General features: G+C 35.3%; 3 protein-coding genes across 4 annotated transcripts in view; all 3 read left to right on the forward strand.

The window, feature by feature from the left end:
* LOC139520530 (cartilage oligomeric matrix protein-like) overlaps positions 1-21,015 on the forward strand; it is a 133,567-nt gene that overhangs the window by 45,637 nt on the left and 66,915 nt on the right. For both annotated transcript variants that reach the window (XM_071313248.1, XM_071313249.1), the window contains exons 21-23: positions 6,021-6,292; positions 17,541-17,638; positions 18,158-18,297. In XM_071313248.1, the coding sequence (XP_071169349.1) occupies positions 6,021-6,292; positions 17,541-17,638; positions 18,158-18,297 (510 nt within the window). The remainder of the gene's footprint in view (positions 1-6,020; positions 6,293-17,540; positions 17,639-18,157; positions 18,298-21,015) is intronic.
* LOC139520532 (uncharacterized) lies at positions 116-2,911 on the forward strand. The gene is made up of 2 exons (XM_071313250.1): positions 116-199; positions 488-2,911. The coding sequence occupies exon 2, from the start codon at positions 495-497 to the stop codon at positions 2,769-2,771; it is 2,277 nt and encodes a 758-aa protein (XP_071169351.1). The 5' UTR covers positions 116-199; positions 488-494; the 3' UTR covers positions 2,772-2,911.
* Positions 20,019-21,015, forward strand: part of LOC139520529 (uncharacterized) — a 57,704-nt gene continuing 56,707 nt past the window's right edge. Inside the window, exon 1 of the mRNA XM_071313247.1 lies at positions 20,019-20,129. The gene's annotated coding sequence lies outside the window, so the exon portion shown is untranslated. The remainder of the gene's footprint in view (positions 20,130-21,015) is intronic.

A 21,015-nucleotide genomic window follows, 5' to 3' on the forward strand; every position in this document is an offset into this window, starting at 1 on the left:
AGTTGAAAGAAACATTAAATAGGCATTGTTCTAAAATGAAATTCGATGCATATGACACGAAATAAAAGAAATCTTTTGATAAATTAATGAACCGATACGTTGATTTTAAAAATTTAAACAATTGACTTTTATTAAAGTCATTTTTAACGAGCACAACCGCTACCCGAATATTTAAAAACGGGTGTCAGAAATTTCAAAGGTAAGTTTTTTAATATTTTTTCATTTTATAATGCATTGTGATTATTTTTACAACCCTATGAAAGAATTGTTCATATTAATTTTCGGTCAATGTTGATAGTAAAAATAAATCATTATAGAATCAAAAAGCATTTGCAATTCTGCATTTGAGAAAAAAACCCATTCATGCAACATTTTAATAATCCGGTTATTTCTACAAGTTTTTCTTTTAATGATGCATACTTATCAGTGAATACCTTTGATTAATTATTAAAATGCATGTAAATCATCTGTAAAAATTGTATTTTAGACAAACAATGGCAGAAGCAGAAGATAAGGCAGTAAAGTTTCAGTCGCCTGATCCAACCCCGGAAGAAAAGGAACCTACCAAAATGTCGTTTGAATCTCTTCCAATGAACGAAAACCAGAACGAAACACCGGAGGTTGTCCATGAAATAATCAGGTTAAAAGAGAAAGCCGAGCAATTCATGAAGGACCAGCTTCCACAGTCACCGGGACATGCGTCGTCTTTATCTACAAAAGGAACAGAAAATTCATCGGCACAAATAGCATCTGAACAAAAATTGGCACCAACTCCAAGAAGTACCTCTAAACCAAATACCGCAGTTTCGAAAACCAAACCAAGATCTAAAACTCCAATTTCTTCAAGGTCTTCTTCCGTGACTTCGCGCAAAACACCCGATTCAATACCGAAAACTGTACAAAAAGGAATGTCGTCCAAATCCTCATTCACCCCACGCAGTGGCAGAATGTCCACAGGAAAAATACAACTTTCTCCTATTCAGAGTCACAACAGCTCATCACGTGTTTCCAGCAGGAACAAAACATTTACCTCAGCGAACTCAAGTATTTCTATTGACCTTTCAGAACGTGAGCATACAAAGGATTTCGAAGGACTTACTTGCACACCTTGTGAAAACCAAGACACTTTCCATGAAGCTCATTATTGGTGCCGGGATTGTAACGAGGCTCTTTGTGAAGCGTGCAGTGACCACCATAAATCTCTTGGAATGTCAAAGACTCACAAGCTCATTAAAATCTCCGAAACTGACGAAATGCCATTTACTCTCAAGATAAAAGAGAACTGTTCGTTTCACAAGCACAAGAAATACGAATTTTTCTGCACTGAACACGATGTATCAATTTGTGCACAATGTGTAACGTCTACACATAAATTCTGCAACGACGTGCTGACCGTAGATGATGCTGCACAAAAATCGCTAAGTTTTACCGACATGAAGTTGATTGACGAAAAAATGAAAGTTTGGTCACAAATGGTAGAAAAACTCCAAACCCAGAGAGCTAGAAATCTGCGCGAGTTAGATCTACAGCGCTCATCCATAGAAAAGGAAATTAAAAGGTTTAGAGATGAATTAGTAAAACATTTTGATGCCATGCAACAGAAATCTCTCGACGAACTAGCAGACGTATATGCTAAAAATATGAAAGAGATTCAGCGCCAAAACCAAATCCTTCAGGAACGACAGCTGTCTCTCGGGGATATGCAAAGGGATATTAAAATGATGCAAACTTATGCATCACAATATCAAGTTTTTCTTGGTAACCGGGAACTAAAGGAGAAACAGACACAAGAAATGAAACTTTTAAAAGTTTTCGAAGGTCAATTCAATCACGTGACTTTGGAGTTTGTCGTCACAAATTTTATGGATTTGCCCTTGAAAGTGGAAAAGTTTGGAATAGTCAGAAGTAACATCAAACCAATGCCTCTTTCGATGGATATTAAATTCGACAAGAAAGAAAAAGACAAGAAGGCTGCCAACCAGGCTGTTGTTACCACCATGCCAAGCAATATCATTTTGAAATCAAAAGGTTGTTTCTCAGTTGAAAAGGGTAGCAACTTTAATTTTATACGCGGAGGAACTATCTTGTCGGATGGGCGAATTATTTTATTGGATCACAACAATAAATGTCTAATAGTATTTAGTCCAAAAGGATCAATTTTGGACAGGATCACATTTTATTCTTGTCCTTGGGATGTGGCGTGCCTTGAACCAGGCCAAGTTGGATTGACGATCCCTGACAAGAAGGAAATAGTCATCATGGAAACGAAGAAATTCTCTTTAGTACAGCAGATAAAAGTTAACAATCCGTGTACTGGAATCGCTGCAATGGATGGAAGAATTGTTGTTGTGTGTGAGAAAGTTGGGTTTGTCATTCTAGACAGGACCGGTACAATAGCCGCTACCCTTAAATGTGACGTCAGTGGGGTACGATACGTCGTAGCTGCATTTGGAAACCTTTACTATACCGACTTTATTCGCAAAACTGTAAATTGCATTGATTTGAATGGGAGTAAAGTGTTTAAGTTTCAAAATGATAATTTGAAATATCCCTGTGGAATTACTGCGATAAGAGACGAGTTTGTTCTCGTAACGGGTTACAATTCGAAAAATGTCATTGCTGTGTCGGCAGACGGCAAGTATCACGAGATTGTTCTAACTCATCGAGACGGATTGATGTATCCAACCGCAATTGACTATTGCCATGAAACTAGTACATTAATGCTATGCTCAAACAGACGGGGAACTGTTGAAGTTTTTGATATGACATGAAGTAAACAACAAAAATGTATATGCAAGGAGTTATTGGTTTTCTAGAGACATATTTATCTGGTATCCGTTGCTTGTATTTGTTATATTTGCTTTCTTGCTTTTTTTTATTAGATTTTTAAATAAAAATTTCCTAAGCAAAATAGTATTTATTTAATGATTTGAAGTTCAAAAATGGAACTGCTTGATCAGAACTGATGAACGAAAAAGATTGGATCTTATTGTTTGGGTGTTCATGTGTCAGCTAGTTGACTACGTACATATGAAAAAAAGTCTGCAAGTATTTACATGACATAAAAAAATTCAGTGGTATACAATTATACTTATTCTAAAATAACACGTGTTGCTCTAATTATATAAAAATAACGAGGAATTTAGATAAAAATCAACACTACTCTGTTTAAGCTGTAACACAACGAATATGTTAGCGACAGTACAATGCGTATATCAGTCGGTTGAAAAACAAATTGACTTTATTTACAATTATGTAATTCGACAAAACCGTACACTTCACAATATACATTAGTTAACAAACTTCTTCTTTTCGGTAAGGAACATATTTAAAAGTTTAGCGCTCACAAACAACTTTCAAGGTGTTTAAAGGATTGTGCGCCAACAAACATATTATTTTTAATTTTAGTCTTGTGTATAATTTGGAGTTTAGTATAGTGTTCATTATCACTGAACTAGTATAAATATTTGTTTAGGGGCCAGCCAGGGGCGTAACTAGAAAGAAACGATGTGGAAGCAACTACCGCCGAACGGAGCGAGGCGAAAAAATTTTGGGACCCTATTATGCAGCAAATTTTTTTTTTTTTTCGGTTTTCGGTCATAGGACGATTAAAAGAGGAGCTATATGTAGATACAAATTTATGAATGTAAAACTATTAATAAATCTTCTGAATATAGTAATACATAAACAACACATATTTGTGATACAGAATTTACTGTCCAAAATCTGCAGTCTTCGGGTCTGGGGAGAAACAAACTTCTCTATTACTTTGTCAACATTCACACTGAAATCCCGATGAATATGCAGTAACGCTATGTAACATTCGTTGTTCATTGTTGATCGTACATTTGTTTTCAATTACATACGTAGTACCGTGACTGATAGATCTCAGGGCCATCATGGCATGGTAGCACTCGCGAGATGTTATAAACCAGCGTACGTGTTCGGCATCGAGCGACCTCCCAATTGAATTCGTCAAAATTACATGCTAGGTCAGTTTCGTATGTTTCAGACAATATTGAGATTTGTTCGTTTGTTATATTTCCTACAACACGATGAAGCAGATACAGCACAAAGAAGCGATTTTATGATAACTTGACGCGACCCCACTCTCCAGTTGCCTTATCATATAGTGTATGAACGCAAAAAATAATGAGACTTTCCAATACTGTTTTGGCGTGGTTGCAGGGTGATTTGCTCCGGTAGTCTGTCAACCACATCGCCTCGGCATATTTTCAACGATATCGAAAGGATCTGATACTTCTAATGCCGATTGGTACATCTCATTCCAAACTGATGAACTGTACACTGTAAAATGTGCTCCAAAACTACATATCTTAGACTGAGTATTACAAATTCAAAAGTAAAAATCTTGTAAAAGATACAAGTAACCTTCCGATTTTGTCATAATCTCCCCAAAAAAACAATTATTTTGAAACCAAATGTCGTTATTTAATGATATTTCATCAATTAAAAAAAGTGACAACATAGTTGCTTCCTTTAACATTCAATTTATAAATTTTCATTTTGCCATTTCTTTTTTTGCATGCCGAATCAATGTGCACGCAACTTCGGAGCTACGATCTTTTTCTGAATGAACAGCTTCATCAACACTTGTAACTAGGTTGTCAGACTAATATCCGGGATAGAAAGAAAAGGATAGAAAGAAAAGATACCAAAAGTCTCCGATTCCGATTGACCAACTCATCTCTCTCTCTTCTGCCTTTTTTTTTTTTTTTTTTTTTTTTTTGTGAAAACGACGTGGATGCACGTGCTGTCGTGCCTCCGGGTAGCTACACCCCTGCCAGCTGAAGGACGCCTTCGGGTGCGGGAATTTCTCGCTGCATTGAAGACATATTGGTGACCTTCTGCTGTTGTCTGTTCTATGGTCGGGCAGTTGTCTCTTTGACGCATTCCTCATTTCCATTCTCAATTTTATGCTGTTGTTACGCCAATGTCCTAGTTTAGGGGATTATGCGCTCACAAGCACTGTGCGCTATTGTTACATCAATGTCCAAAGATAGGAGGTTGAGCGCCCACAAACTTGGTGTGCTGTTATACCACTGTCCCAGGTTGAGTAATTGAGAGCTCACAAACTTGTTGTGTTGTTACACCAATGGCTCAAAATTAGGAAGTTGAGGGCTCACACAGTTGTGCTGTCAGGTAAGGTGAATCAGCAGCCACAAACATGTTGTGTTGTGGCACCGATGTGTCAAATCAGAAGATTGGGCGCCAACAAATTTGTGCCGCAACACCAATGGCACAGGTTAGGGATTGAGCGCGTATAAAATAGGAGTTTAGCGCTAACAATCTTGATCTGTTTTTACACTTATGTCCCAGATCGGTGTTGAGCGCTCACAAACACGATGAGCCTTTATATCAATGTCACAGGTTAGGCGTTGAGAGCTCAAACCTGTTGTGCTGTTGTTACAGCAAGGTCCCAGATTAGGGGTTTAGAGCTCACAACATAAAATAAGGAGATGTGATATGATTTCCAATGAGATGATGATCCACCAAATTTCAAATGAAGTGAATGTGAGCAATTTATAATACAACAACGAGAAAAAACACTACATGAACTAGTTTTGCTACACTTATATTTTTTAGAGTATAATGCTAACATGTTGCCATCAGTAGTAACAATTTACTTGTCATTAGCAGTTACAACTTTTCCTTTCTAAAGTGGCATGTTGTCACGACTTTTTTTTTATTCCTATGCCATTTTTAATAAAAATTTAATCACTTGCATTTTTTAAAGTGATAAAACTCTTTTAAGGATAAAATAATCTTTTAATGAGGTTTTTGTCTTTTATTTTTTAATTAATTTCAACTTGTCTTGTAATCCTATAGTAAAAAATACCTAAATAATATTTGATATTACAATCCTTTTACAATTTGAAGCTTCGAAGAAATTGTTCACGTTAAATAACATATCATCCCTGCAGTTTTAGATTTGTGAACAATTTATTTACATTTATTCAAGTTTTTGTTTCCAGTTTCGTATTTTAATATTACTTCAGGTGATTCCTCATTTGGAGGGGTAGATTTTAGTGCCACATTCTTCATAAATTCTGGAGTAGACGATGACTATGCAGGGTTCATCTTCAGTTACCAGGACAGTTCTAGTTTCTATGTTGTCATGTGGAAAAAGTCCGAGCAAACTTATTGGCATGCTACTCCTTTCAGAGCCGTAGCACAGCCGGGCATTCAGTTAAAAGTTGTTAAATCTCTGACGGGACCCGGAGAAGACCTCCGAAATGCTTTGTGGCATACTGGTGACACAGAAAATCAGGTAAACTACAAATTCATCACACAAATCAGTCAGATATGCAGCCGAAAAAGGTTTCCCGCTCAAAGCAATAACTCAGGGGTCCATACATTTGTAGATAGTCTTTGTAAGACACAATTCTGTCCCTATCAAACATTATTCTCTCATTTTCTGTTGGCATTAAAAATTTCCCTGTCGACCTTACTGTCTGCACCTCCCATTTGATCATTATTTTGTTCTCGTCATGAATATGCATGAAATATTAGACTAAACGTATAAAACAAACTACAATCAATCAATCACCTGTCTGTCATGTTAATTACATATAAAGGGATACTGGTATCCTTAACAAGGTACTTGTAGTTTTGATAATCATGGTAGTTTCGGAGAAAATGGTATGACTGTGATGTGGTAGAAATTATTGTGAAATTTGATTTCATCCGTTCAAAACAGGTTCAATGGAATTCTTATGTCTTGATTAACATCTCAGATGCCCGAATCTCAATTGTATAAAACGAGACTTTTTGCATAAGGTTTCCCAGAAATAAAAAATAAAAAAAATAAGTTTTTCAGTTCCAGAAAAGTAATTTACCATCAAAATAAGAAGGAACTGTGGCATGATTACCAATTAGACAACTATCGAAGTGTAATACGCCTGATCAGAAAAAAAAAAACGGCAAGACCTTCTATTTTACTGTCAGGGTTGATCTAGAGATCATCCATTTGGTTTCAGAGGTGAAATCACAGAGGAATTAGTGCGGAGATTGGTTGGGTCGTCGCAACCATGCCTGCTACTATAACGGCACACAATTTGGAATTTAGTTATTCGCAATCTTTTTAAAGTGTAGAATATATGTCCTGTTTTATTGACCTTTAGGAACCCCCTGGTTTCATTTTCGTAAGAAGGATAATCATCTTCAATTAAGTAAAACGGAATGCTGTCAATTCCTTGTAAGAAGACACCACGGCCGACACTCGGCTAACCGAGAGTTTGGTCGGTTAATCTATATTGAGTATGCGGCTATATCGGCGGTTGGTCTGTTAATCGGGTTGGCTAAAGTCTGTTAATCAGGTGTTATCGAGAAAATCATTGAAAGTTCAGCATGTTTCACTGTATAACTTTTTAAATATATGTTTATCATAAAAAATATTCATGTCTAACAAATCAATTCAATGTACTGAATCCAGTGGTGTAATTATTATTTTTCTAGCTTCAATGTACGATCTATAAAATGAAAAGGCAGGTTACTCATCAATAAATTTATACACATTTTACACACACAAACTGTACACAAAATGACACGTTGGTTGAATTTATGTGCATGCAATATTTTAAACATCGAAAAAAGACAGGCATTATGTTTGTTAACCGTACTGAAATCATTGTGTGAAAAATCTTCACGAAAATCTGTATTTTGGTGACATAAATCAATCTTTAATTAAAACCTGGTCTGTTAATGGGTCGGATGTATAAAACCCGGTCTGTTAATTGGTCTGTTAAGAGTTATGAATGGCAATAAAAGTATAATTTTATTGCTTTATGGGGTGTTATCGGATCAAATGGGTAGGCTCAAGACGAGCGGCTAAAATATACGGAAACAACACATGAGCAATGAAACATAAAATATACGGAAACAACACATGAACCAGTGGCGGATCCAGGGGGGGGGGGGGGGGGGGTTCCGGGGGTTGGAACCCCCCTTTTTTTGCCGATCAATGCATTTGAATGGGAGCATATAGTTGGAACCCCCCTTTTTACTCTGGGTTGGGAACCCCCCCCCCCTTTTTAATAAGTTAGTATTTAAGTGTAATATTAAAGTAATGTTAATTTCATCCAAGAATGGTCGCATATGCCATGTGGATTCTGTTTAATTGTAATGCATGACACCAACTTGTCATCTACATTGGTAACAGCATATAAATCAGAGATGAACGTTGTAATGTAACTAAACATCAGTAAGTAAAATATATTGGGATGCTAAAATATAAAGAATAGAGAAAGAATAATGAGTAAGATAAATAAAAGGTAAAAGGAAAAAACGTCACGGAAGAAACGTGACATAACAATTTAAAGAATACAGACTGAATAAACAACACCCCCAATCCGAACCCTCATGGTATACACGATAATCTGGATGGAGTAGCAGAATATAGAATAATAGATAAGGACAGTAGAGAGTGATGCATTGCTAAAAAAGAGAGAAAAAATAATAATTGTTTAAGAATACACACATGAAACACCCCTGGGTGTTGAAACAGTAACGGATTGCGATGTACTCATATTGGTGACAAATGCTAGAAGTTTACATGCGGACAACTGCCGTTCTCCTCTACACTTATGAAGAAAGGAACTAAACGGAATAAAATGTATTAAAACTTAAGATGACCAAATGTAGCTGCATTCGCTCCTTTCCATTTACTTCTTGAGAAAGACTAACATTTGCCTATGTAAAATTTTAAAATCGTTTGTATGCACATTGAACGACAAATTTATGTGACGTATAAAATTTTCTGATGTCAGACACTCAAATCAATGAATGTGTTCGTAGATAGTAGATGTTTTTGTGTTCTGTTAAATTGTTCCTTTTAAAATTGTTATACGATGATGACTGATGTACCCATATTTTGACTATTTTATTTATTGTGTCTGTTTATTTAACGCCATCAATGTAAATATAACGGAATTTTATGAGACTGTCATTAAAGTGAGAGAGTTAGCGCTATAGAACCAGGTTTAATCCACCATTTTCTACATTTGAAAATTCCTGTACCTAGTCAGGAATATGACAGTTCTTGTCCATTTGTTTTTGATACGTTTTGTTATTTGATTTTGCCATGTGATTATGGACTTTCCAAATTGATTTTCCTCTAAGTTCAGTATTTTTGTGATTTTACTTTTTTTTGTAAACAATATATGATTAAGTAATAGAAATAAAGAACCAATTGGAGGATGCTTACGAATTAGGGTTTTTCGTCCAGTGACAAACATCATGTGCATATGAGAATGACAACACGTTATATGCACTGGACAGATGTACAGTTCATATTTATTTTACCGGTACCCTGTGTTGTATTAGAAAGACACTTTCAGTCGGATTTGAGAACGTGCTACTCTGAACAGACACACAAATTGAGGCTGATTGAAAACATTAATAACTAGAGGCTCTAAAGAGCCTGTGTCGCTCACCTTGGTCTATGTGACTATTAAACAAAGGAAGCAGATGGATTCATGACAAAATTGTATTTTGGTGATGGTGATGTGTTTGTACATCTTACTTTACTGAACATCCTTGCAGCTTACAATTATCTCTATCTATAATGAAGTTGGCCCAGTAGTTTCAGTGGAAAATGTTAGTAAAAATTTACAAATTTTATAAAAATTGTTGAAAATTGACTATAAAGGACAATAACTCCTTAGGGGGTCAATTGACCATTTCGGTCATGTTGACTTATTTGTAAATCTTACTTTGCTGAACATTATTGCTGTTTACAGTTTATTTCTATCTATAATAATTTTCAAGATAATAACCAAAAACAGTAAAATTTCCTTAAAATTACCAATTCAGGGGCAGGAACCCAACAACGGGTTGTCCGATTTATCTGAAAATTTCAGGGCAGATAGATCTTGACCTGATAAACAATTTATCCCCCTGTCAGATTTGCTCTAAAGGCTTTGGTTTTTGAGTTATAAGCCAAAAACTGCATTTTACCCCTATCTTCTATTTTTAGCCATGGCGGCCATCTTGGTTGGATGGCCGGGTCATCGGACATATTTTTTAAACTAGATACCCAAAAGATGATTGTGGATAAGTTTGGATTAATTTGGCCCAGTAGTTTCAGAGGAGAAGATTTTTGTAAAAGATTACTAAGATTTACGAAAAATGGTTAAAAATTGACTATAAAGGACAATAACTCCTATATGGGTCAACTGACCATTTCGGTCATGTTGACTTATTTGTAAATCTTACTTTGCTGAACATTATTGCTGTTTACAGTTTATTTCTATCTTTAATAATTTTCAAGATAATAACCAAAAACAGTAAAATTTCCTTAAAATTACCAATTCAGGGGCAGCAACCCAACAACAGGTTGTCAGATTCATCTGAAAATTTCAGGGTAGATAGATCTTGACCTGATAAACAATTTTCTAATAGTCAGATTTGCTCTTAATGCTTTGGTTTTTAAGTTATAAGCCAAAAACTGCATTTTACCCCCTATGTTCTATTTTTAGCCATGGCGGCCATCTTGGTTGGTTGGCCGGGTCCCTGGACACATTTTTTAAACTAGACACCCAAAAGATAATTGTGGCCAAGCTTGGATAAATTTGGCCCAATGGTTTCAGAGGAGAAAATTTTTGTAAAAGATTACTAAGATTTACGAAAAATGGTTAAAAATTGACTATAAAGGGCAATAACTCCTATATGGGTCAACTGACCATTTCGGTCATGTTGACTTATTTGTAGATCTTACTTTGCTGAACATTATTGCTGTTTACAGTTTATCTCTATCTATAATAATATTCAAGATAATAACCATATAACGGCAAAATTTCCTTAAAATTGCCAATTCAGGGGCAGCAACCCAACAACCAGTTGTCCGATTCGTCTGAAAATTTTAAGGCAGATAGATCTTGACTTAATAAACAATTTAACCCCATGTCAAATTTGCTCTAAATGCTTCGGTTTCAGAGTTATAAGCCAAAAACTGCATTTGACCCCTATGTTCTATTTTTAGCCATGGCGGCCATCTTGGTTGGTTGGCCGGGTAACCGAACACATTTTTTAAACTAGATACCCCAATGATGATTGTGGCCAAGTTTGGTTAAATTTGGCCCAGTAGTTTCAGAGGAGAAGATTTTTGTAAAAGTTAACGACGACGACGGACGACGGACGACGGACGACGGACGACGCCGGACGCCGGACGCCAAGTGATGAGAAAAGCTCACTTGGCCCTTCGGGCCAGGTGAGCTAATAAATTCATGCATATTCCAGCGGCCAATGTATATCATGCTATATTGAAGTGACACCCTTCAATAAAATGCAAAGAAAGTCAAAATAAAAATGCTCTTACTAGTAAATCACAACCGAAATGAATGACAGACGGACATTTTTTACAAAACTTAATGAACAATTGCAATCAAGATATTTGAGGTTTGCGTTATAACGCAAATATAGGAAGAAAAATTTTAAAAAAAATGTGTGGCGCTAATTCGCTTCCGTAGGATACTGTTGCACCGTATTATCATTTTTTTTTTATTACTTAGGAGGAACATCTCATTCTTAACTTTTTCTATGGGAAAATATAAAGTTAGCAAAAATAACTGTGGCTAAATAACTCTTAACTGACATAATTTCAATTGTCCAACCCATTAACAGACTTTATTCCCATAATTTTCACTAAAACGTGGAAATATTCACGTTATATTACAATTATGAAATATTCACCAATGCAAATTTATTTTTTAGACCCAAAGTACTATTTTGTGTCCTTTAAATAATCTAAAATTGTTTGTTTCGACTTTTATTAAAAAAATTCCTATGCATATAAGCATAAATACTACATACTTGCGCGACGCCTTTTAATTTTACTGAAAACTGCGTAGACTATGAAATGTTTTTACAAGTGGAAAATGTTCTATGATAGATATCATTTTGTCAGACACTTTTCTTTTTTTGATTTGTTTCTTATAATATGCCAAAAATCTGTTTATTTGATACAGTTTAACATTAAATTGTGCGTTTTACTCTTAACAGACGTATAACCAACCCGATTAACAGACCAATCTCCCATATAGCTGCATACTCAATATAGATTAACCGACCAATCTCTCGGTTAGCCGAGTGTCGGCCGTGGACACGGGATCTGTTATTTTTTTTTTATAATTGAGAAAATGACTTTATAGTTTCAGAGTAGAATAAATATGAAAATACTACTTATCTGAACCAATTATTGCAAATGGTGGAAAAAGACCATCTCAGATTTCAACCAAGGTCATTAGGAGTAATTTTGGAGGCATACATCATATTTTTTTGGACATTTAATCGGTTTAAGAGTCACAAATTTGTTTCAAAAGGGAAGAACAATTTGGACGTTTTTATCTGAACATTTAGTAAGAAAAAAGTATTCTTTTCTTTTTTCTTAACTCACTCGTAATTGGAGAACAGGAAGTAGGTGGCTGACAGTATCACAAAGCGCTTACACGCTATATACAACTACTCACTTGCAACAAACTGCTGAAGAAATCAGAAGTTATTCTGTTGTAGTGGACGAGGAAGGTGTGAGGGAAATATTTGTCTGATATAAACGGACGGACAAGGTAAATGAAATAAGCACCAACCTAGGATATGACAAGATTATTTTTTTCTGGTAAATTGTCAAGACGAGATATTTTCGACTATAGGAACTATAACCTTTCCTAAATTCATTTATAGATTTGGGCGGTCGACTATCTGTGGTAACTTATTTCAAAATGGATCTCACATCCTCGTTGTAACGGCGATGTCAAACCTTTATAGCTTACTATGCTTATGGATTTTGCTCATTGTTGAAGCCAAGGCCATACTGTGGCATGTAGTTGTCAACGTAAACGTCAACTGGTCTCTGGTTGATAGTTGACTCATTGGCAATAATACAACATCTTATTTTTATATTGAGTATAGAACCCATAAATTTAGTTACAAAACGTAAACATGTCGATCATTCGAATAAAACTATTTTGAAGGTATATAAATACCGTAAGATCTTTGAATATTGTCTTCGTAAAGTACAGTTATAAATAATTGCGGTCCTACATTCTATTGATACTAATACATGTCTGTTTGCATTACACAAGGATGTGCTTTTCCCAGACTTTGAAATTTTAGTTTTGGAAAAAAATGGTTTCTTTATGACAAGACTTGTTCGAAGTGACTTTGTACTAGTTCAAAGTAACTGGCTGCAAGTACTCATAGATTGGTACCGTTTTTATTTTTGCCATAAGTGTGTGCTGGTACCTTATTTATTTTTGTCATAGTGTGTGTATGCTAAGTGTCGATCTGACGGTCCTCTAAACCTTTTTAAATTGAAATTTATTTTTATTCTCTCGTTGTGACGGGACACAACTTTCCCAGGTTTGGAAGAGTTTAAACGCTCACAAACGTGTTTAATCATGCGAATGCGACTATCCAAAGTCAGAAGCCTACAATTCCGTTGTTGTGGGTTGCCATCAGTCTTGCGCGTTTTTATTTTGTTCTTTTAGCGTATATATGTTTGTTTGTTTTCTCTTTCACATTGCTTTACCATTGTCTCGTGCAGGGTCTTTCGTAGCTTAAACAAATTCAATTTTCACTGAACTAGTACACGTTGTTGCTCGGAACCAGCTGAAGCCCGACTCAGAGTGAGGGATTTTCTCCCTATGTTGAAGACACATAGGTGGATTGTTTTTTTGCTCTTTGGTCGTGCGCATCTCTGACGCATTCCCCATTTCCATTGTTTTTGGTCAAGGTAGTTTTTGATGAAGCTGAAGTCCAATCAACTTGAAACTTAGTACACTTGTTGCTTATGATATGATCTTTTTAATTTTAAAGCCAAATTCAAATTAGTCTTTTGACCCCAATTTCACGGTCCACTGAACTAAATAAATGAAAGTGGGAGTTTCAGGTTAAAGTTTTTGGTCAAGGTAGTTTTTGATGAAGTTGAAGTCCAATCAACTTGAAACTTAGTACACATGTTCCAAATGATATGATCTTTATAATTTTAATGCCAAATTAGATTTTTTACCCAATTTCATGGTCCATTGAACATGAAAAATGATAGTGCGAGTGGGGCATCCTTGTACTTTGGACACATTCTTGTTGATGATTTAAAAACTCAGACAATACAAAGATTTTTCTTATAATAAAAAAATGCAATATATACTAAATCCAACCACTACTCATCAAGTGAAATCTTTAGGCTCCTTTATTAAACAGTCGATTGAACTGAGGACAGGGAGCACTTGGGTAATTTGTTGTGTTTAATGTTAAGTTTATTTTTATTTTTTATGTAAATTTTAATGTCGTCATTATATTGTTGTTATTACATGTAATGGTCATGCCTTTGGCACTCTTATGGGTGTAAAAGAGGGACGAAAGATACCAGAGGGACAGTCAAACTCATAAATCGATAATAAACTGACACAAAGCCATGGCTAAGAAAAGACAAACAGACAAACAATAGTACACATGACACAACATAGAAAACTAAAGAATAAGCAACACGAACCCCTAAAAAAAACATGGGGTGATCCCAGGTGCTCCGGAAGGTGTAATTTGTGCTTTAATAAAGTAACCAATAAGTACATTAATAATAATACACCCTAGACCTGGTTTAACAGTCAAGTGATATTTTTCAATTTCTAAATATTTCAATGGGTTGAAAATTCTAAATCGAATGGCTTCTTTTTAACGTATTGTGATGTACATATCAACTATTTGGAGTTGTTGGTTAGCCGTCTCATTGGCCGTTTGCCCATTATACATTTCATATCAAAAGTGGACACAACAAACCATACATCAGGGTGTACCCCAATACTTCGTGCAAACTAAATTCAAAGCGAAGACCAAAACACTGACAGCCTTGGTGTCATAATGTAAGAACATCAAGCTGAAGACTTTCATTAAGCATTAATAACAAAACTTATTAGCAAAATGGAATAATTTTAGTTTAATAAACAACAAAGACGTCAATGATGTACAAACTTTAGTAAAAATTCTACACTAAAATTCAAAGCTTAAAAAACTGGTATACATACACGTGTCTATAAAATATGTGTTGATAAAAATGTAAACTTTACCGTGCAATGTTAAAATCTTTCAAATTCTTTCAGCAATAACAATATTAATTCGATAAAAACCAAATTCATTTATTTTTTCAAGTCTTAAAATCTTTTCTTTTCTGTAATGGAATGTGAAATTAATATAGGGTAAAATTAATATAAGCGATCAAATTACATTTTCCAATGATACATGTTCCAGAATTACATGTGAGAAGCTTAAACAGTCGAATGTATTTTATTCCTTTACACAATACCAAGTTATTAAATCATCATCAAACGTGTCTTGGTCAGGATTTCTTTCCTTCATCAAAAAGCGAACTAACAAAAAGTCAAAAAAAGTTTACCAAGTTCATGTACAGTGACAGTGTTTGTCTGACCATTTACAGCCACAACTCTTTCTTGTTGACTTTATAGACGTTATTGGTGCCTTATCCCGACCCATAGGACAGTATGCTACGGTATGGGCATAGTCACCCGTCGCCTGACACTGAGGACAAGTATAATTCCTCAGAATTGGACATTCAACATTACCGTGCAAATCCTTCAGAGAATGGGAATAAAAGAATGCAGCTCTTTCACCATTCCGCCTGCAGAAGCCACATCCATTTTGTTTTCGTCCCCCAGCGATGCCTCGAACGATATTGTCATTTGTTTTCCATTTTCGGCTTTTCTGTTGTTGTGCGACACTATGTTTGCTATTGGCCAAGAAGTCCAGTTCACCGTTACGATAATGTTCGAAAAATTTGTCTTTTGTTGTCGGTCTTCCGGTCAAGTTTTCTTCCTCAAGTGGCCACATTGCCACAATTCTCTCCTCGTCTACAGGCAACACTGGCACAGGTACAAACTGGACAATATGAACTTCTCGGATTACCACAGGTTCTGGATTTTCCGGCGCTAGAACAGTAGTGCCAGTTGGATTAAACGGCTTAAGTCCTGGACATATCACATCTTCTTTCCTATTATTTCTCAAAAAGTCACTTAGTTTTAAATAATCCTGATTCAAGCTATACATATTTCCAATCTTATGAAATCACATGCGTTCACTTCGTCAGCATCTACGCATATGGTGCGAAGGATAAGTTATCTTTATACAAGGAATTTTGATTGACAGCTCGCTGACCTTTGATGATTGATTCTATTTTTGGGACTTCACTGAGGTGTCGGCAGATCAAAGAATTCGCATTGTGAGAACATTTTAATCTGATACACCTCATCGTTGTTTCTTTTCATGTTGAATTTGAATAAAATAATAAAAGAATCATTATTAGGTTGATAAATTGTCAACTCCTATTTATTATTTTTGTTTATATGAAATAGAATAAACAAGTTATGATTCGAATATGCATATGTGCGTGATTATATTAATTTATCTTTCAGAAATGTTTCAATTCGAAATGTTTGCCGTTCATAATTAATATTTAGAGCTGCGCAACTTTGCTATCAGAACAAAACATTACAATGCTCGCACCGATTTTTTGTACAAATTTGCCAAGTTGGCCTTCATAAAAATCTATTCTCTTTTGTTGTCGAATTTTTGCAAGGAATGGTATACTAGTATTTCGTCCATTTTTTTTTTTAATTTTTACTCCATAAGAGATAGATAAATTTTATTTCTAAAAGCATTGCCTTTTACAATGGGCAAAGTTCATTATTCTATCAAAAAGGCCCTGAAACATTTCAAAAGAGAACAAAAACATTTACTGAAAAATTCTATCCATATTAACTTGACTTCTTAAATTGCAATGATTGACAGCGATAGAGCCTGAGAGAGAAAAAAAGGGGGTGGGGTCCGAGTGACTTTGAAGGATAATAATGTATAAATAGATTATCGAAGTTTTAAACTTTGATATCGTAAGACATATGGGGCTCGACATTTGTTCATCGAGGTTGATAATTTACTACATGTATACATGTACAAACAGAAATTTGAGTTTGGGTGTTTTTAAGGGGAAATTCCTGTTCTCCAAACTTTCTCCGCACTCTTTAATATTTAAATTTGCCTCGTGCAAATTTTGTGAAACTCATACACTCTGCTAAGAACTGTAACCAAGCTAAAAGGACGAAAGAACCACAACACATAGACGAGTTCGTTTCAAGACAGTGAGTCATTTCAACCTTCTAGAGTTATGCCTAATTTTAACTTGGAAAATTGCAATTTTTTCAGTTTCTCCACTCAAACTTAAGTATTCCTCATCCAAATTATAAAACACTCATGAATACACAATGCTTAGAACCAAAACTCCCAGACGGTGATGGTTCGAATTTTGATTTTGGCAGTGAGTCTTAGCTTTAACCGTACTAGAATTATGCCCCTTTATAACGTGGAAACTAACGGGGGCATTCGTGTCCTCAGACACAATTTCCTTTCAATTTCCGTATTAATGTCTAATCCAATCTTTTATTTCTTAAAAGGTGCTCTAAAAAATTTATGAGGACACGAGAGGCAAAGGAATATTTAAATAATTTTGTTACTTGTAGGTAAGGTTATTATGGCAGGATCCACTGAATGTTGGATGGAAGGACAAGACAGCTTATAGGATGGAACTGATTCACAGACCTAACAATGGACTGATCAGGTCAGAATAATTTTCCTTAAGTTAGGTAAAGGTTGGTTTCTTTTACTGAAGATATTTACGTGTCTTTTGAATTCCAAGGAGACAACTCTCCATCCAAGTCACAATTTGTAAAAGAAAAACCATTATAGGTTAAAGTATATACAAAAATACACATTAAAAATTAAATCTATATTGTAGCTCAAGAATAAGAATGAAAATATGTAGCAACCAGTAACTGACCAGTTTGTCAACCAACTAAAGCTAAATAAGAATGTATGTTTCCTCGCTCACTAGACTTTATTATAGATAGTGGTATGTTCTTTATACCGTCGTGATAAATGCCTGAACAGGCAACCAACTGAGTTCCACGAAGGAGGCTAGAATATGCCTGTAATGAAAAAAAGATCAAGTGTTTTCTCTTGGTTATTTTTGTTTGTGAACTTATTGTTGTCGTTTCTGTTACCTTTCTGAAAGCAATTTTTTGTTATAATTTAAAAGATACACACGAATTAATAATATTCTTATTTTCTTATGTTTTAGAGTCCAGTTTTTTGAAGGAACAGAACTTTTAGCAGATTCTGGTAACATAATTGATACAACTTTACGAGGTGGAAAACTTGGTGTTTTCTGTTTTTCACAAGAAAAAGTCATATTTTCAAATATGTTATACAGATGCAATGGTAAGTATGTTATTTTATTGGTTAAGCTTATAATCTGCTTACCCTGCATGAATCTGCCTATAGAATATTCCGGACAAAGTTGAAATGAGAGTTTTTAAGGAGAATGTTTGCCATACAGGAGTTTAATCAAATATTGCATGATATCTGCGCTTGAAAAGTTTTGAATACACTTCCTTCTATTACAGAGAGTTCTTCATATTCTTTTGTCGGCAAATTGTAAATCTACAATGCAGCTACATCCTGTTTACCGGATAGTTTCAAATTATAAAAACCTCATTGTAATAGAAACTCATTGTAATAGAAACTCATTGTAATAGAAACTCATTGTAATAGAAAAACAAAAAAATCCATGACACAAAATCAGTACATGCAAAAAAAACACACAAAAAGCAAAGGATTTTATTGTCCATGGATGGAAAATTAAGGAAGCATCTAATTTAATATTTGGAATTGAGCTTGATAAGGTCAAGTTGTAGTATGTAAGCAAATTTGAAATCTGTTGTGCAGCTACATCCTGTTTGCCGGTAGTTTGAGATTTCACAACACTCATAGTACAAGAAAGAAAAATAGTCGTCAATCTTTCCTTGGTTTCTGTTGACGCTAATAATTTTATATATTTTTCTGGAGCAGAACACATGCTTCCTCAATTATAAATTTTATTCAGCGACGCAGCTACGGACCAAGCATATGTTTCTTTTTTATAATAAGATTTTACCGTTCTTATACTAGTAACCAAACAATAGAAAACCAAACTCTTTAAGGATCATCGGGGTATCCATCCATCCCACATAATCGGTACATGCACAGTAAAAACACACTAAAAGCAACGGTAAAGCGTTCGTATTGCTGTTCATCATCTCAAAGTCAAAGCGAGGTCTTCAACACGGTGTTAAAACGAAATCTCACCTCTGCGAGTTTAAGACGGGCCCTCACACCGGCTCGAGCGGAATTCTTTGCAAAATGATTTGGATAGACTTTGTGAGATGTAGCACCATCAAATAGGGCCCGGTTGAAAAATGAACAACTTGGAAAGAAGTACAGGCATGTATTTAAAACAAAACAGTTCCTACACATAGGTGTAAATGTAAAACTATGAATACTATATTTTAGTACTTTTAGGTATCAAACGAAAGGTGAAGGACTGGTGGTCCTTGTAAAACACATGTTGCGTGATACATTTAGATTATACATCTTCATGTTCTCAACCTTTTCGGTGTAAAATGGGTTTAGTCAGCGGGGATATCAATTTACTAGTTCTTCTCACAGTACTTCTTTTTATGCCCCTCTATTTATCTTATGCCCCACCTACGATAGTAGACGGGCATTATATTTTCTGATCTGTGCGTCCGTTCGTTCGTCCGACCATCCGTCCGTCCATTCGTTCGTTCGTCCGTGTTTGCAAAATGCATGTTATGTGACCTTATTTGTGTACAAATGTTATTTATGTGACCATTCCCTTTTATGTGACTGTCACATAAAAAAATTAGAAATTTAGCAAAATTAAGGTGTGTTATGACACAAAAATTCCTTTGTGAAAGGTCACATAATTTTGTTTGGACAAGTTTTATCCATTAAATGGACGTCCTTGTGTGATATGTTTGAGTTATCTCTCTTACACTTTTGAAAAACCCGCCGGCCGGAACTCGTGTGTTTTTTACTCGTAACTCCTCGGAAATTTACGTGGTCCGCAATGCTTTATCTGACGCATGCGCAGGGAAAATAGCGCTAAAACAGTTACCGTCTGCAGAGCATTCCAGAGCACCGTTTCTGATGCATTTCATCACCAGTCCTTGATGAAACACTTAACAGTGGAATATAGATTTCTTGAATAGGTAAGTATTTCATTATTTTATCGTTATGTGACACTTCCTTCCTTAGGTCATGTGACAAAAGGCAGGAAATTAATATCCCAACATTTCCAATGCCGTCCGAAGAAATTCCACGTGGTTTTTTATTGTTTGAAGAGAACGACGAATTTGTATCCGCTCTCCAATACTGTGCAGATTTCGATTTTGACGTCTTGGACGTACAGATCAACGGATTTAACATTATAATTTTTTTTGAAATTGAAGAGTTTAATGCATGTATTTTTTTGTGTGTACTGTGTGACTTTACCATCAAGCAGTTCAAATAACATGTACACGTAGGTATAATTTCCTTTGTGGTACCCTGATCCTTTAAATAGAACTTATTATTAACGCAAACAATTTTCCGCGTTTTTTCACCCTCAACACAGGCGTTAGGGAGCAACCATTTAACTTCAAAAAGGGGGGGGGGTTGACTCAAAATCACATAACATTTACCCACAGATTGAAGAAAGATTAGTCCAATGACTATTTGTTCCAAAATCGAAGTCTATTTTGTTAATTTTCCAGCAATAAAACGAGTTCAAGGCATAATCGTCTAATATGTTTCGCCTAAAATGGCTTTGAAACTTTTTAAATGTTCGCCCCACTTCATAATGCCACAAAACCGACTATATATTTTTTCGTCCAGTTTTCAACCAATCTTAAAATAAAGGCCGCCATTTACACAGCACAGGCATTTGTTTCGTAAAAAAAAATTTAGATACACTCCCTTCCAATTACAAATGTGTAACATGAGGGCATTACTGGTCAGAGAGCTAGAGAAATGGAAGTGACGAGAGGAAAAGCCACATCTTCGCTCTAGTCGCCCTGTAGCGTGAGCCCTGGTTTAGACCATTACATTTATTATTTC

Source organism: Mytilus edulis, chromosome 4, assembly GCF_963676685.1.
Source record: "Mytilus edulis chromosome 4, xbMytEdul2.2, whole genome shotgun sequence".
Lineage (NCBI taxonomy): Eukaryota > Metazoa > Mollusca > Bivalvia > Mytilida > Mytilidae > Mytilus > Mytilus edulis.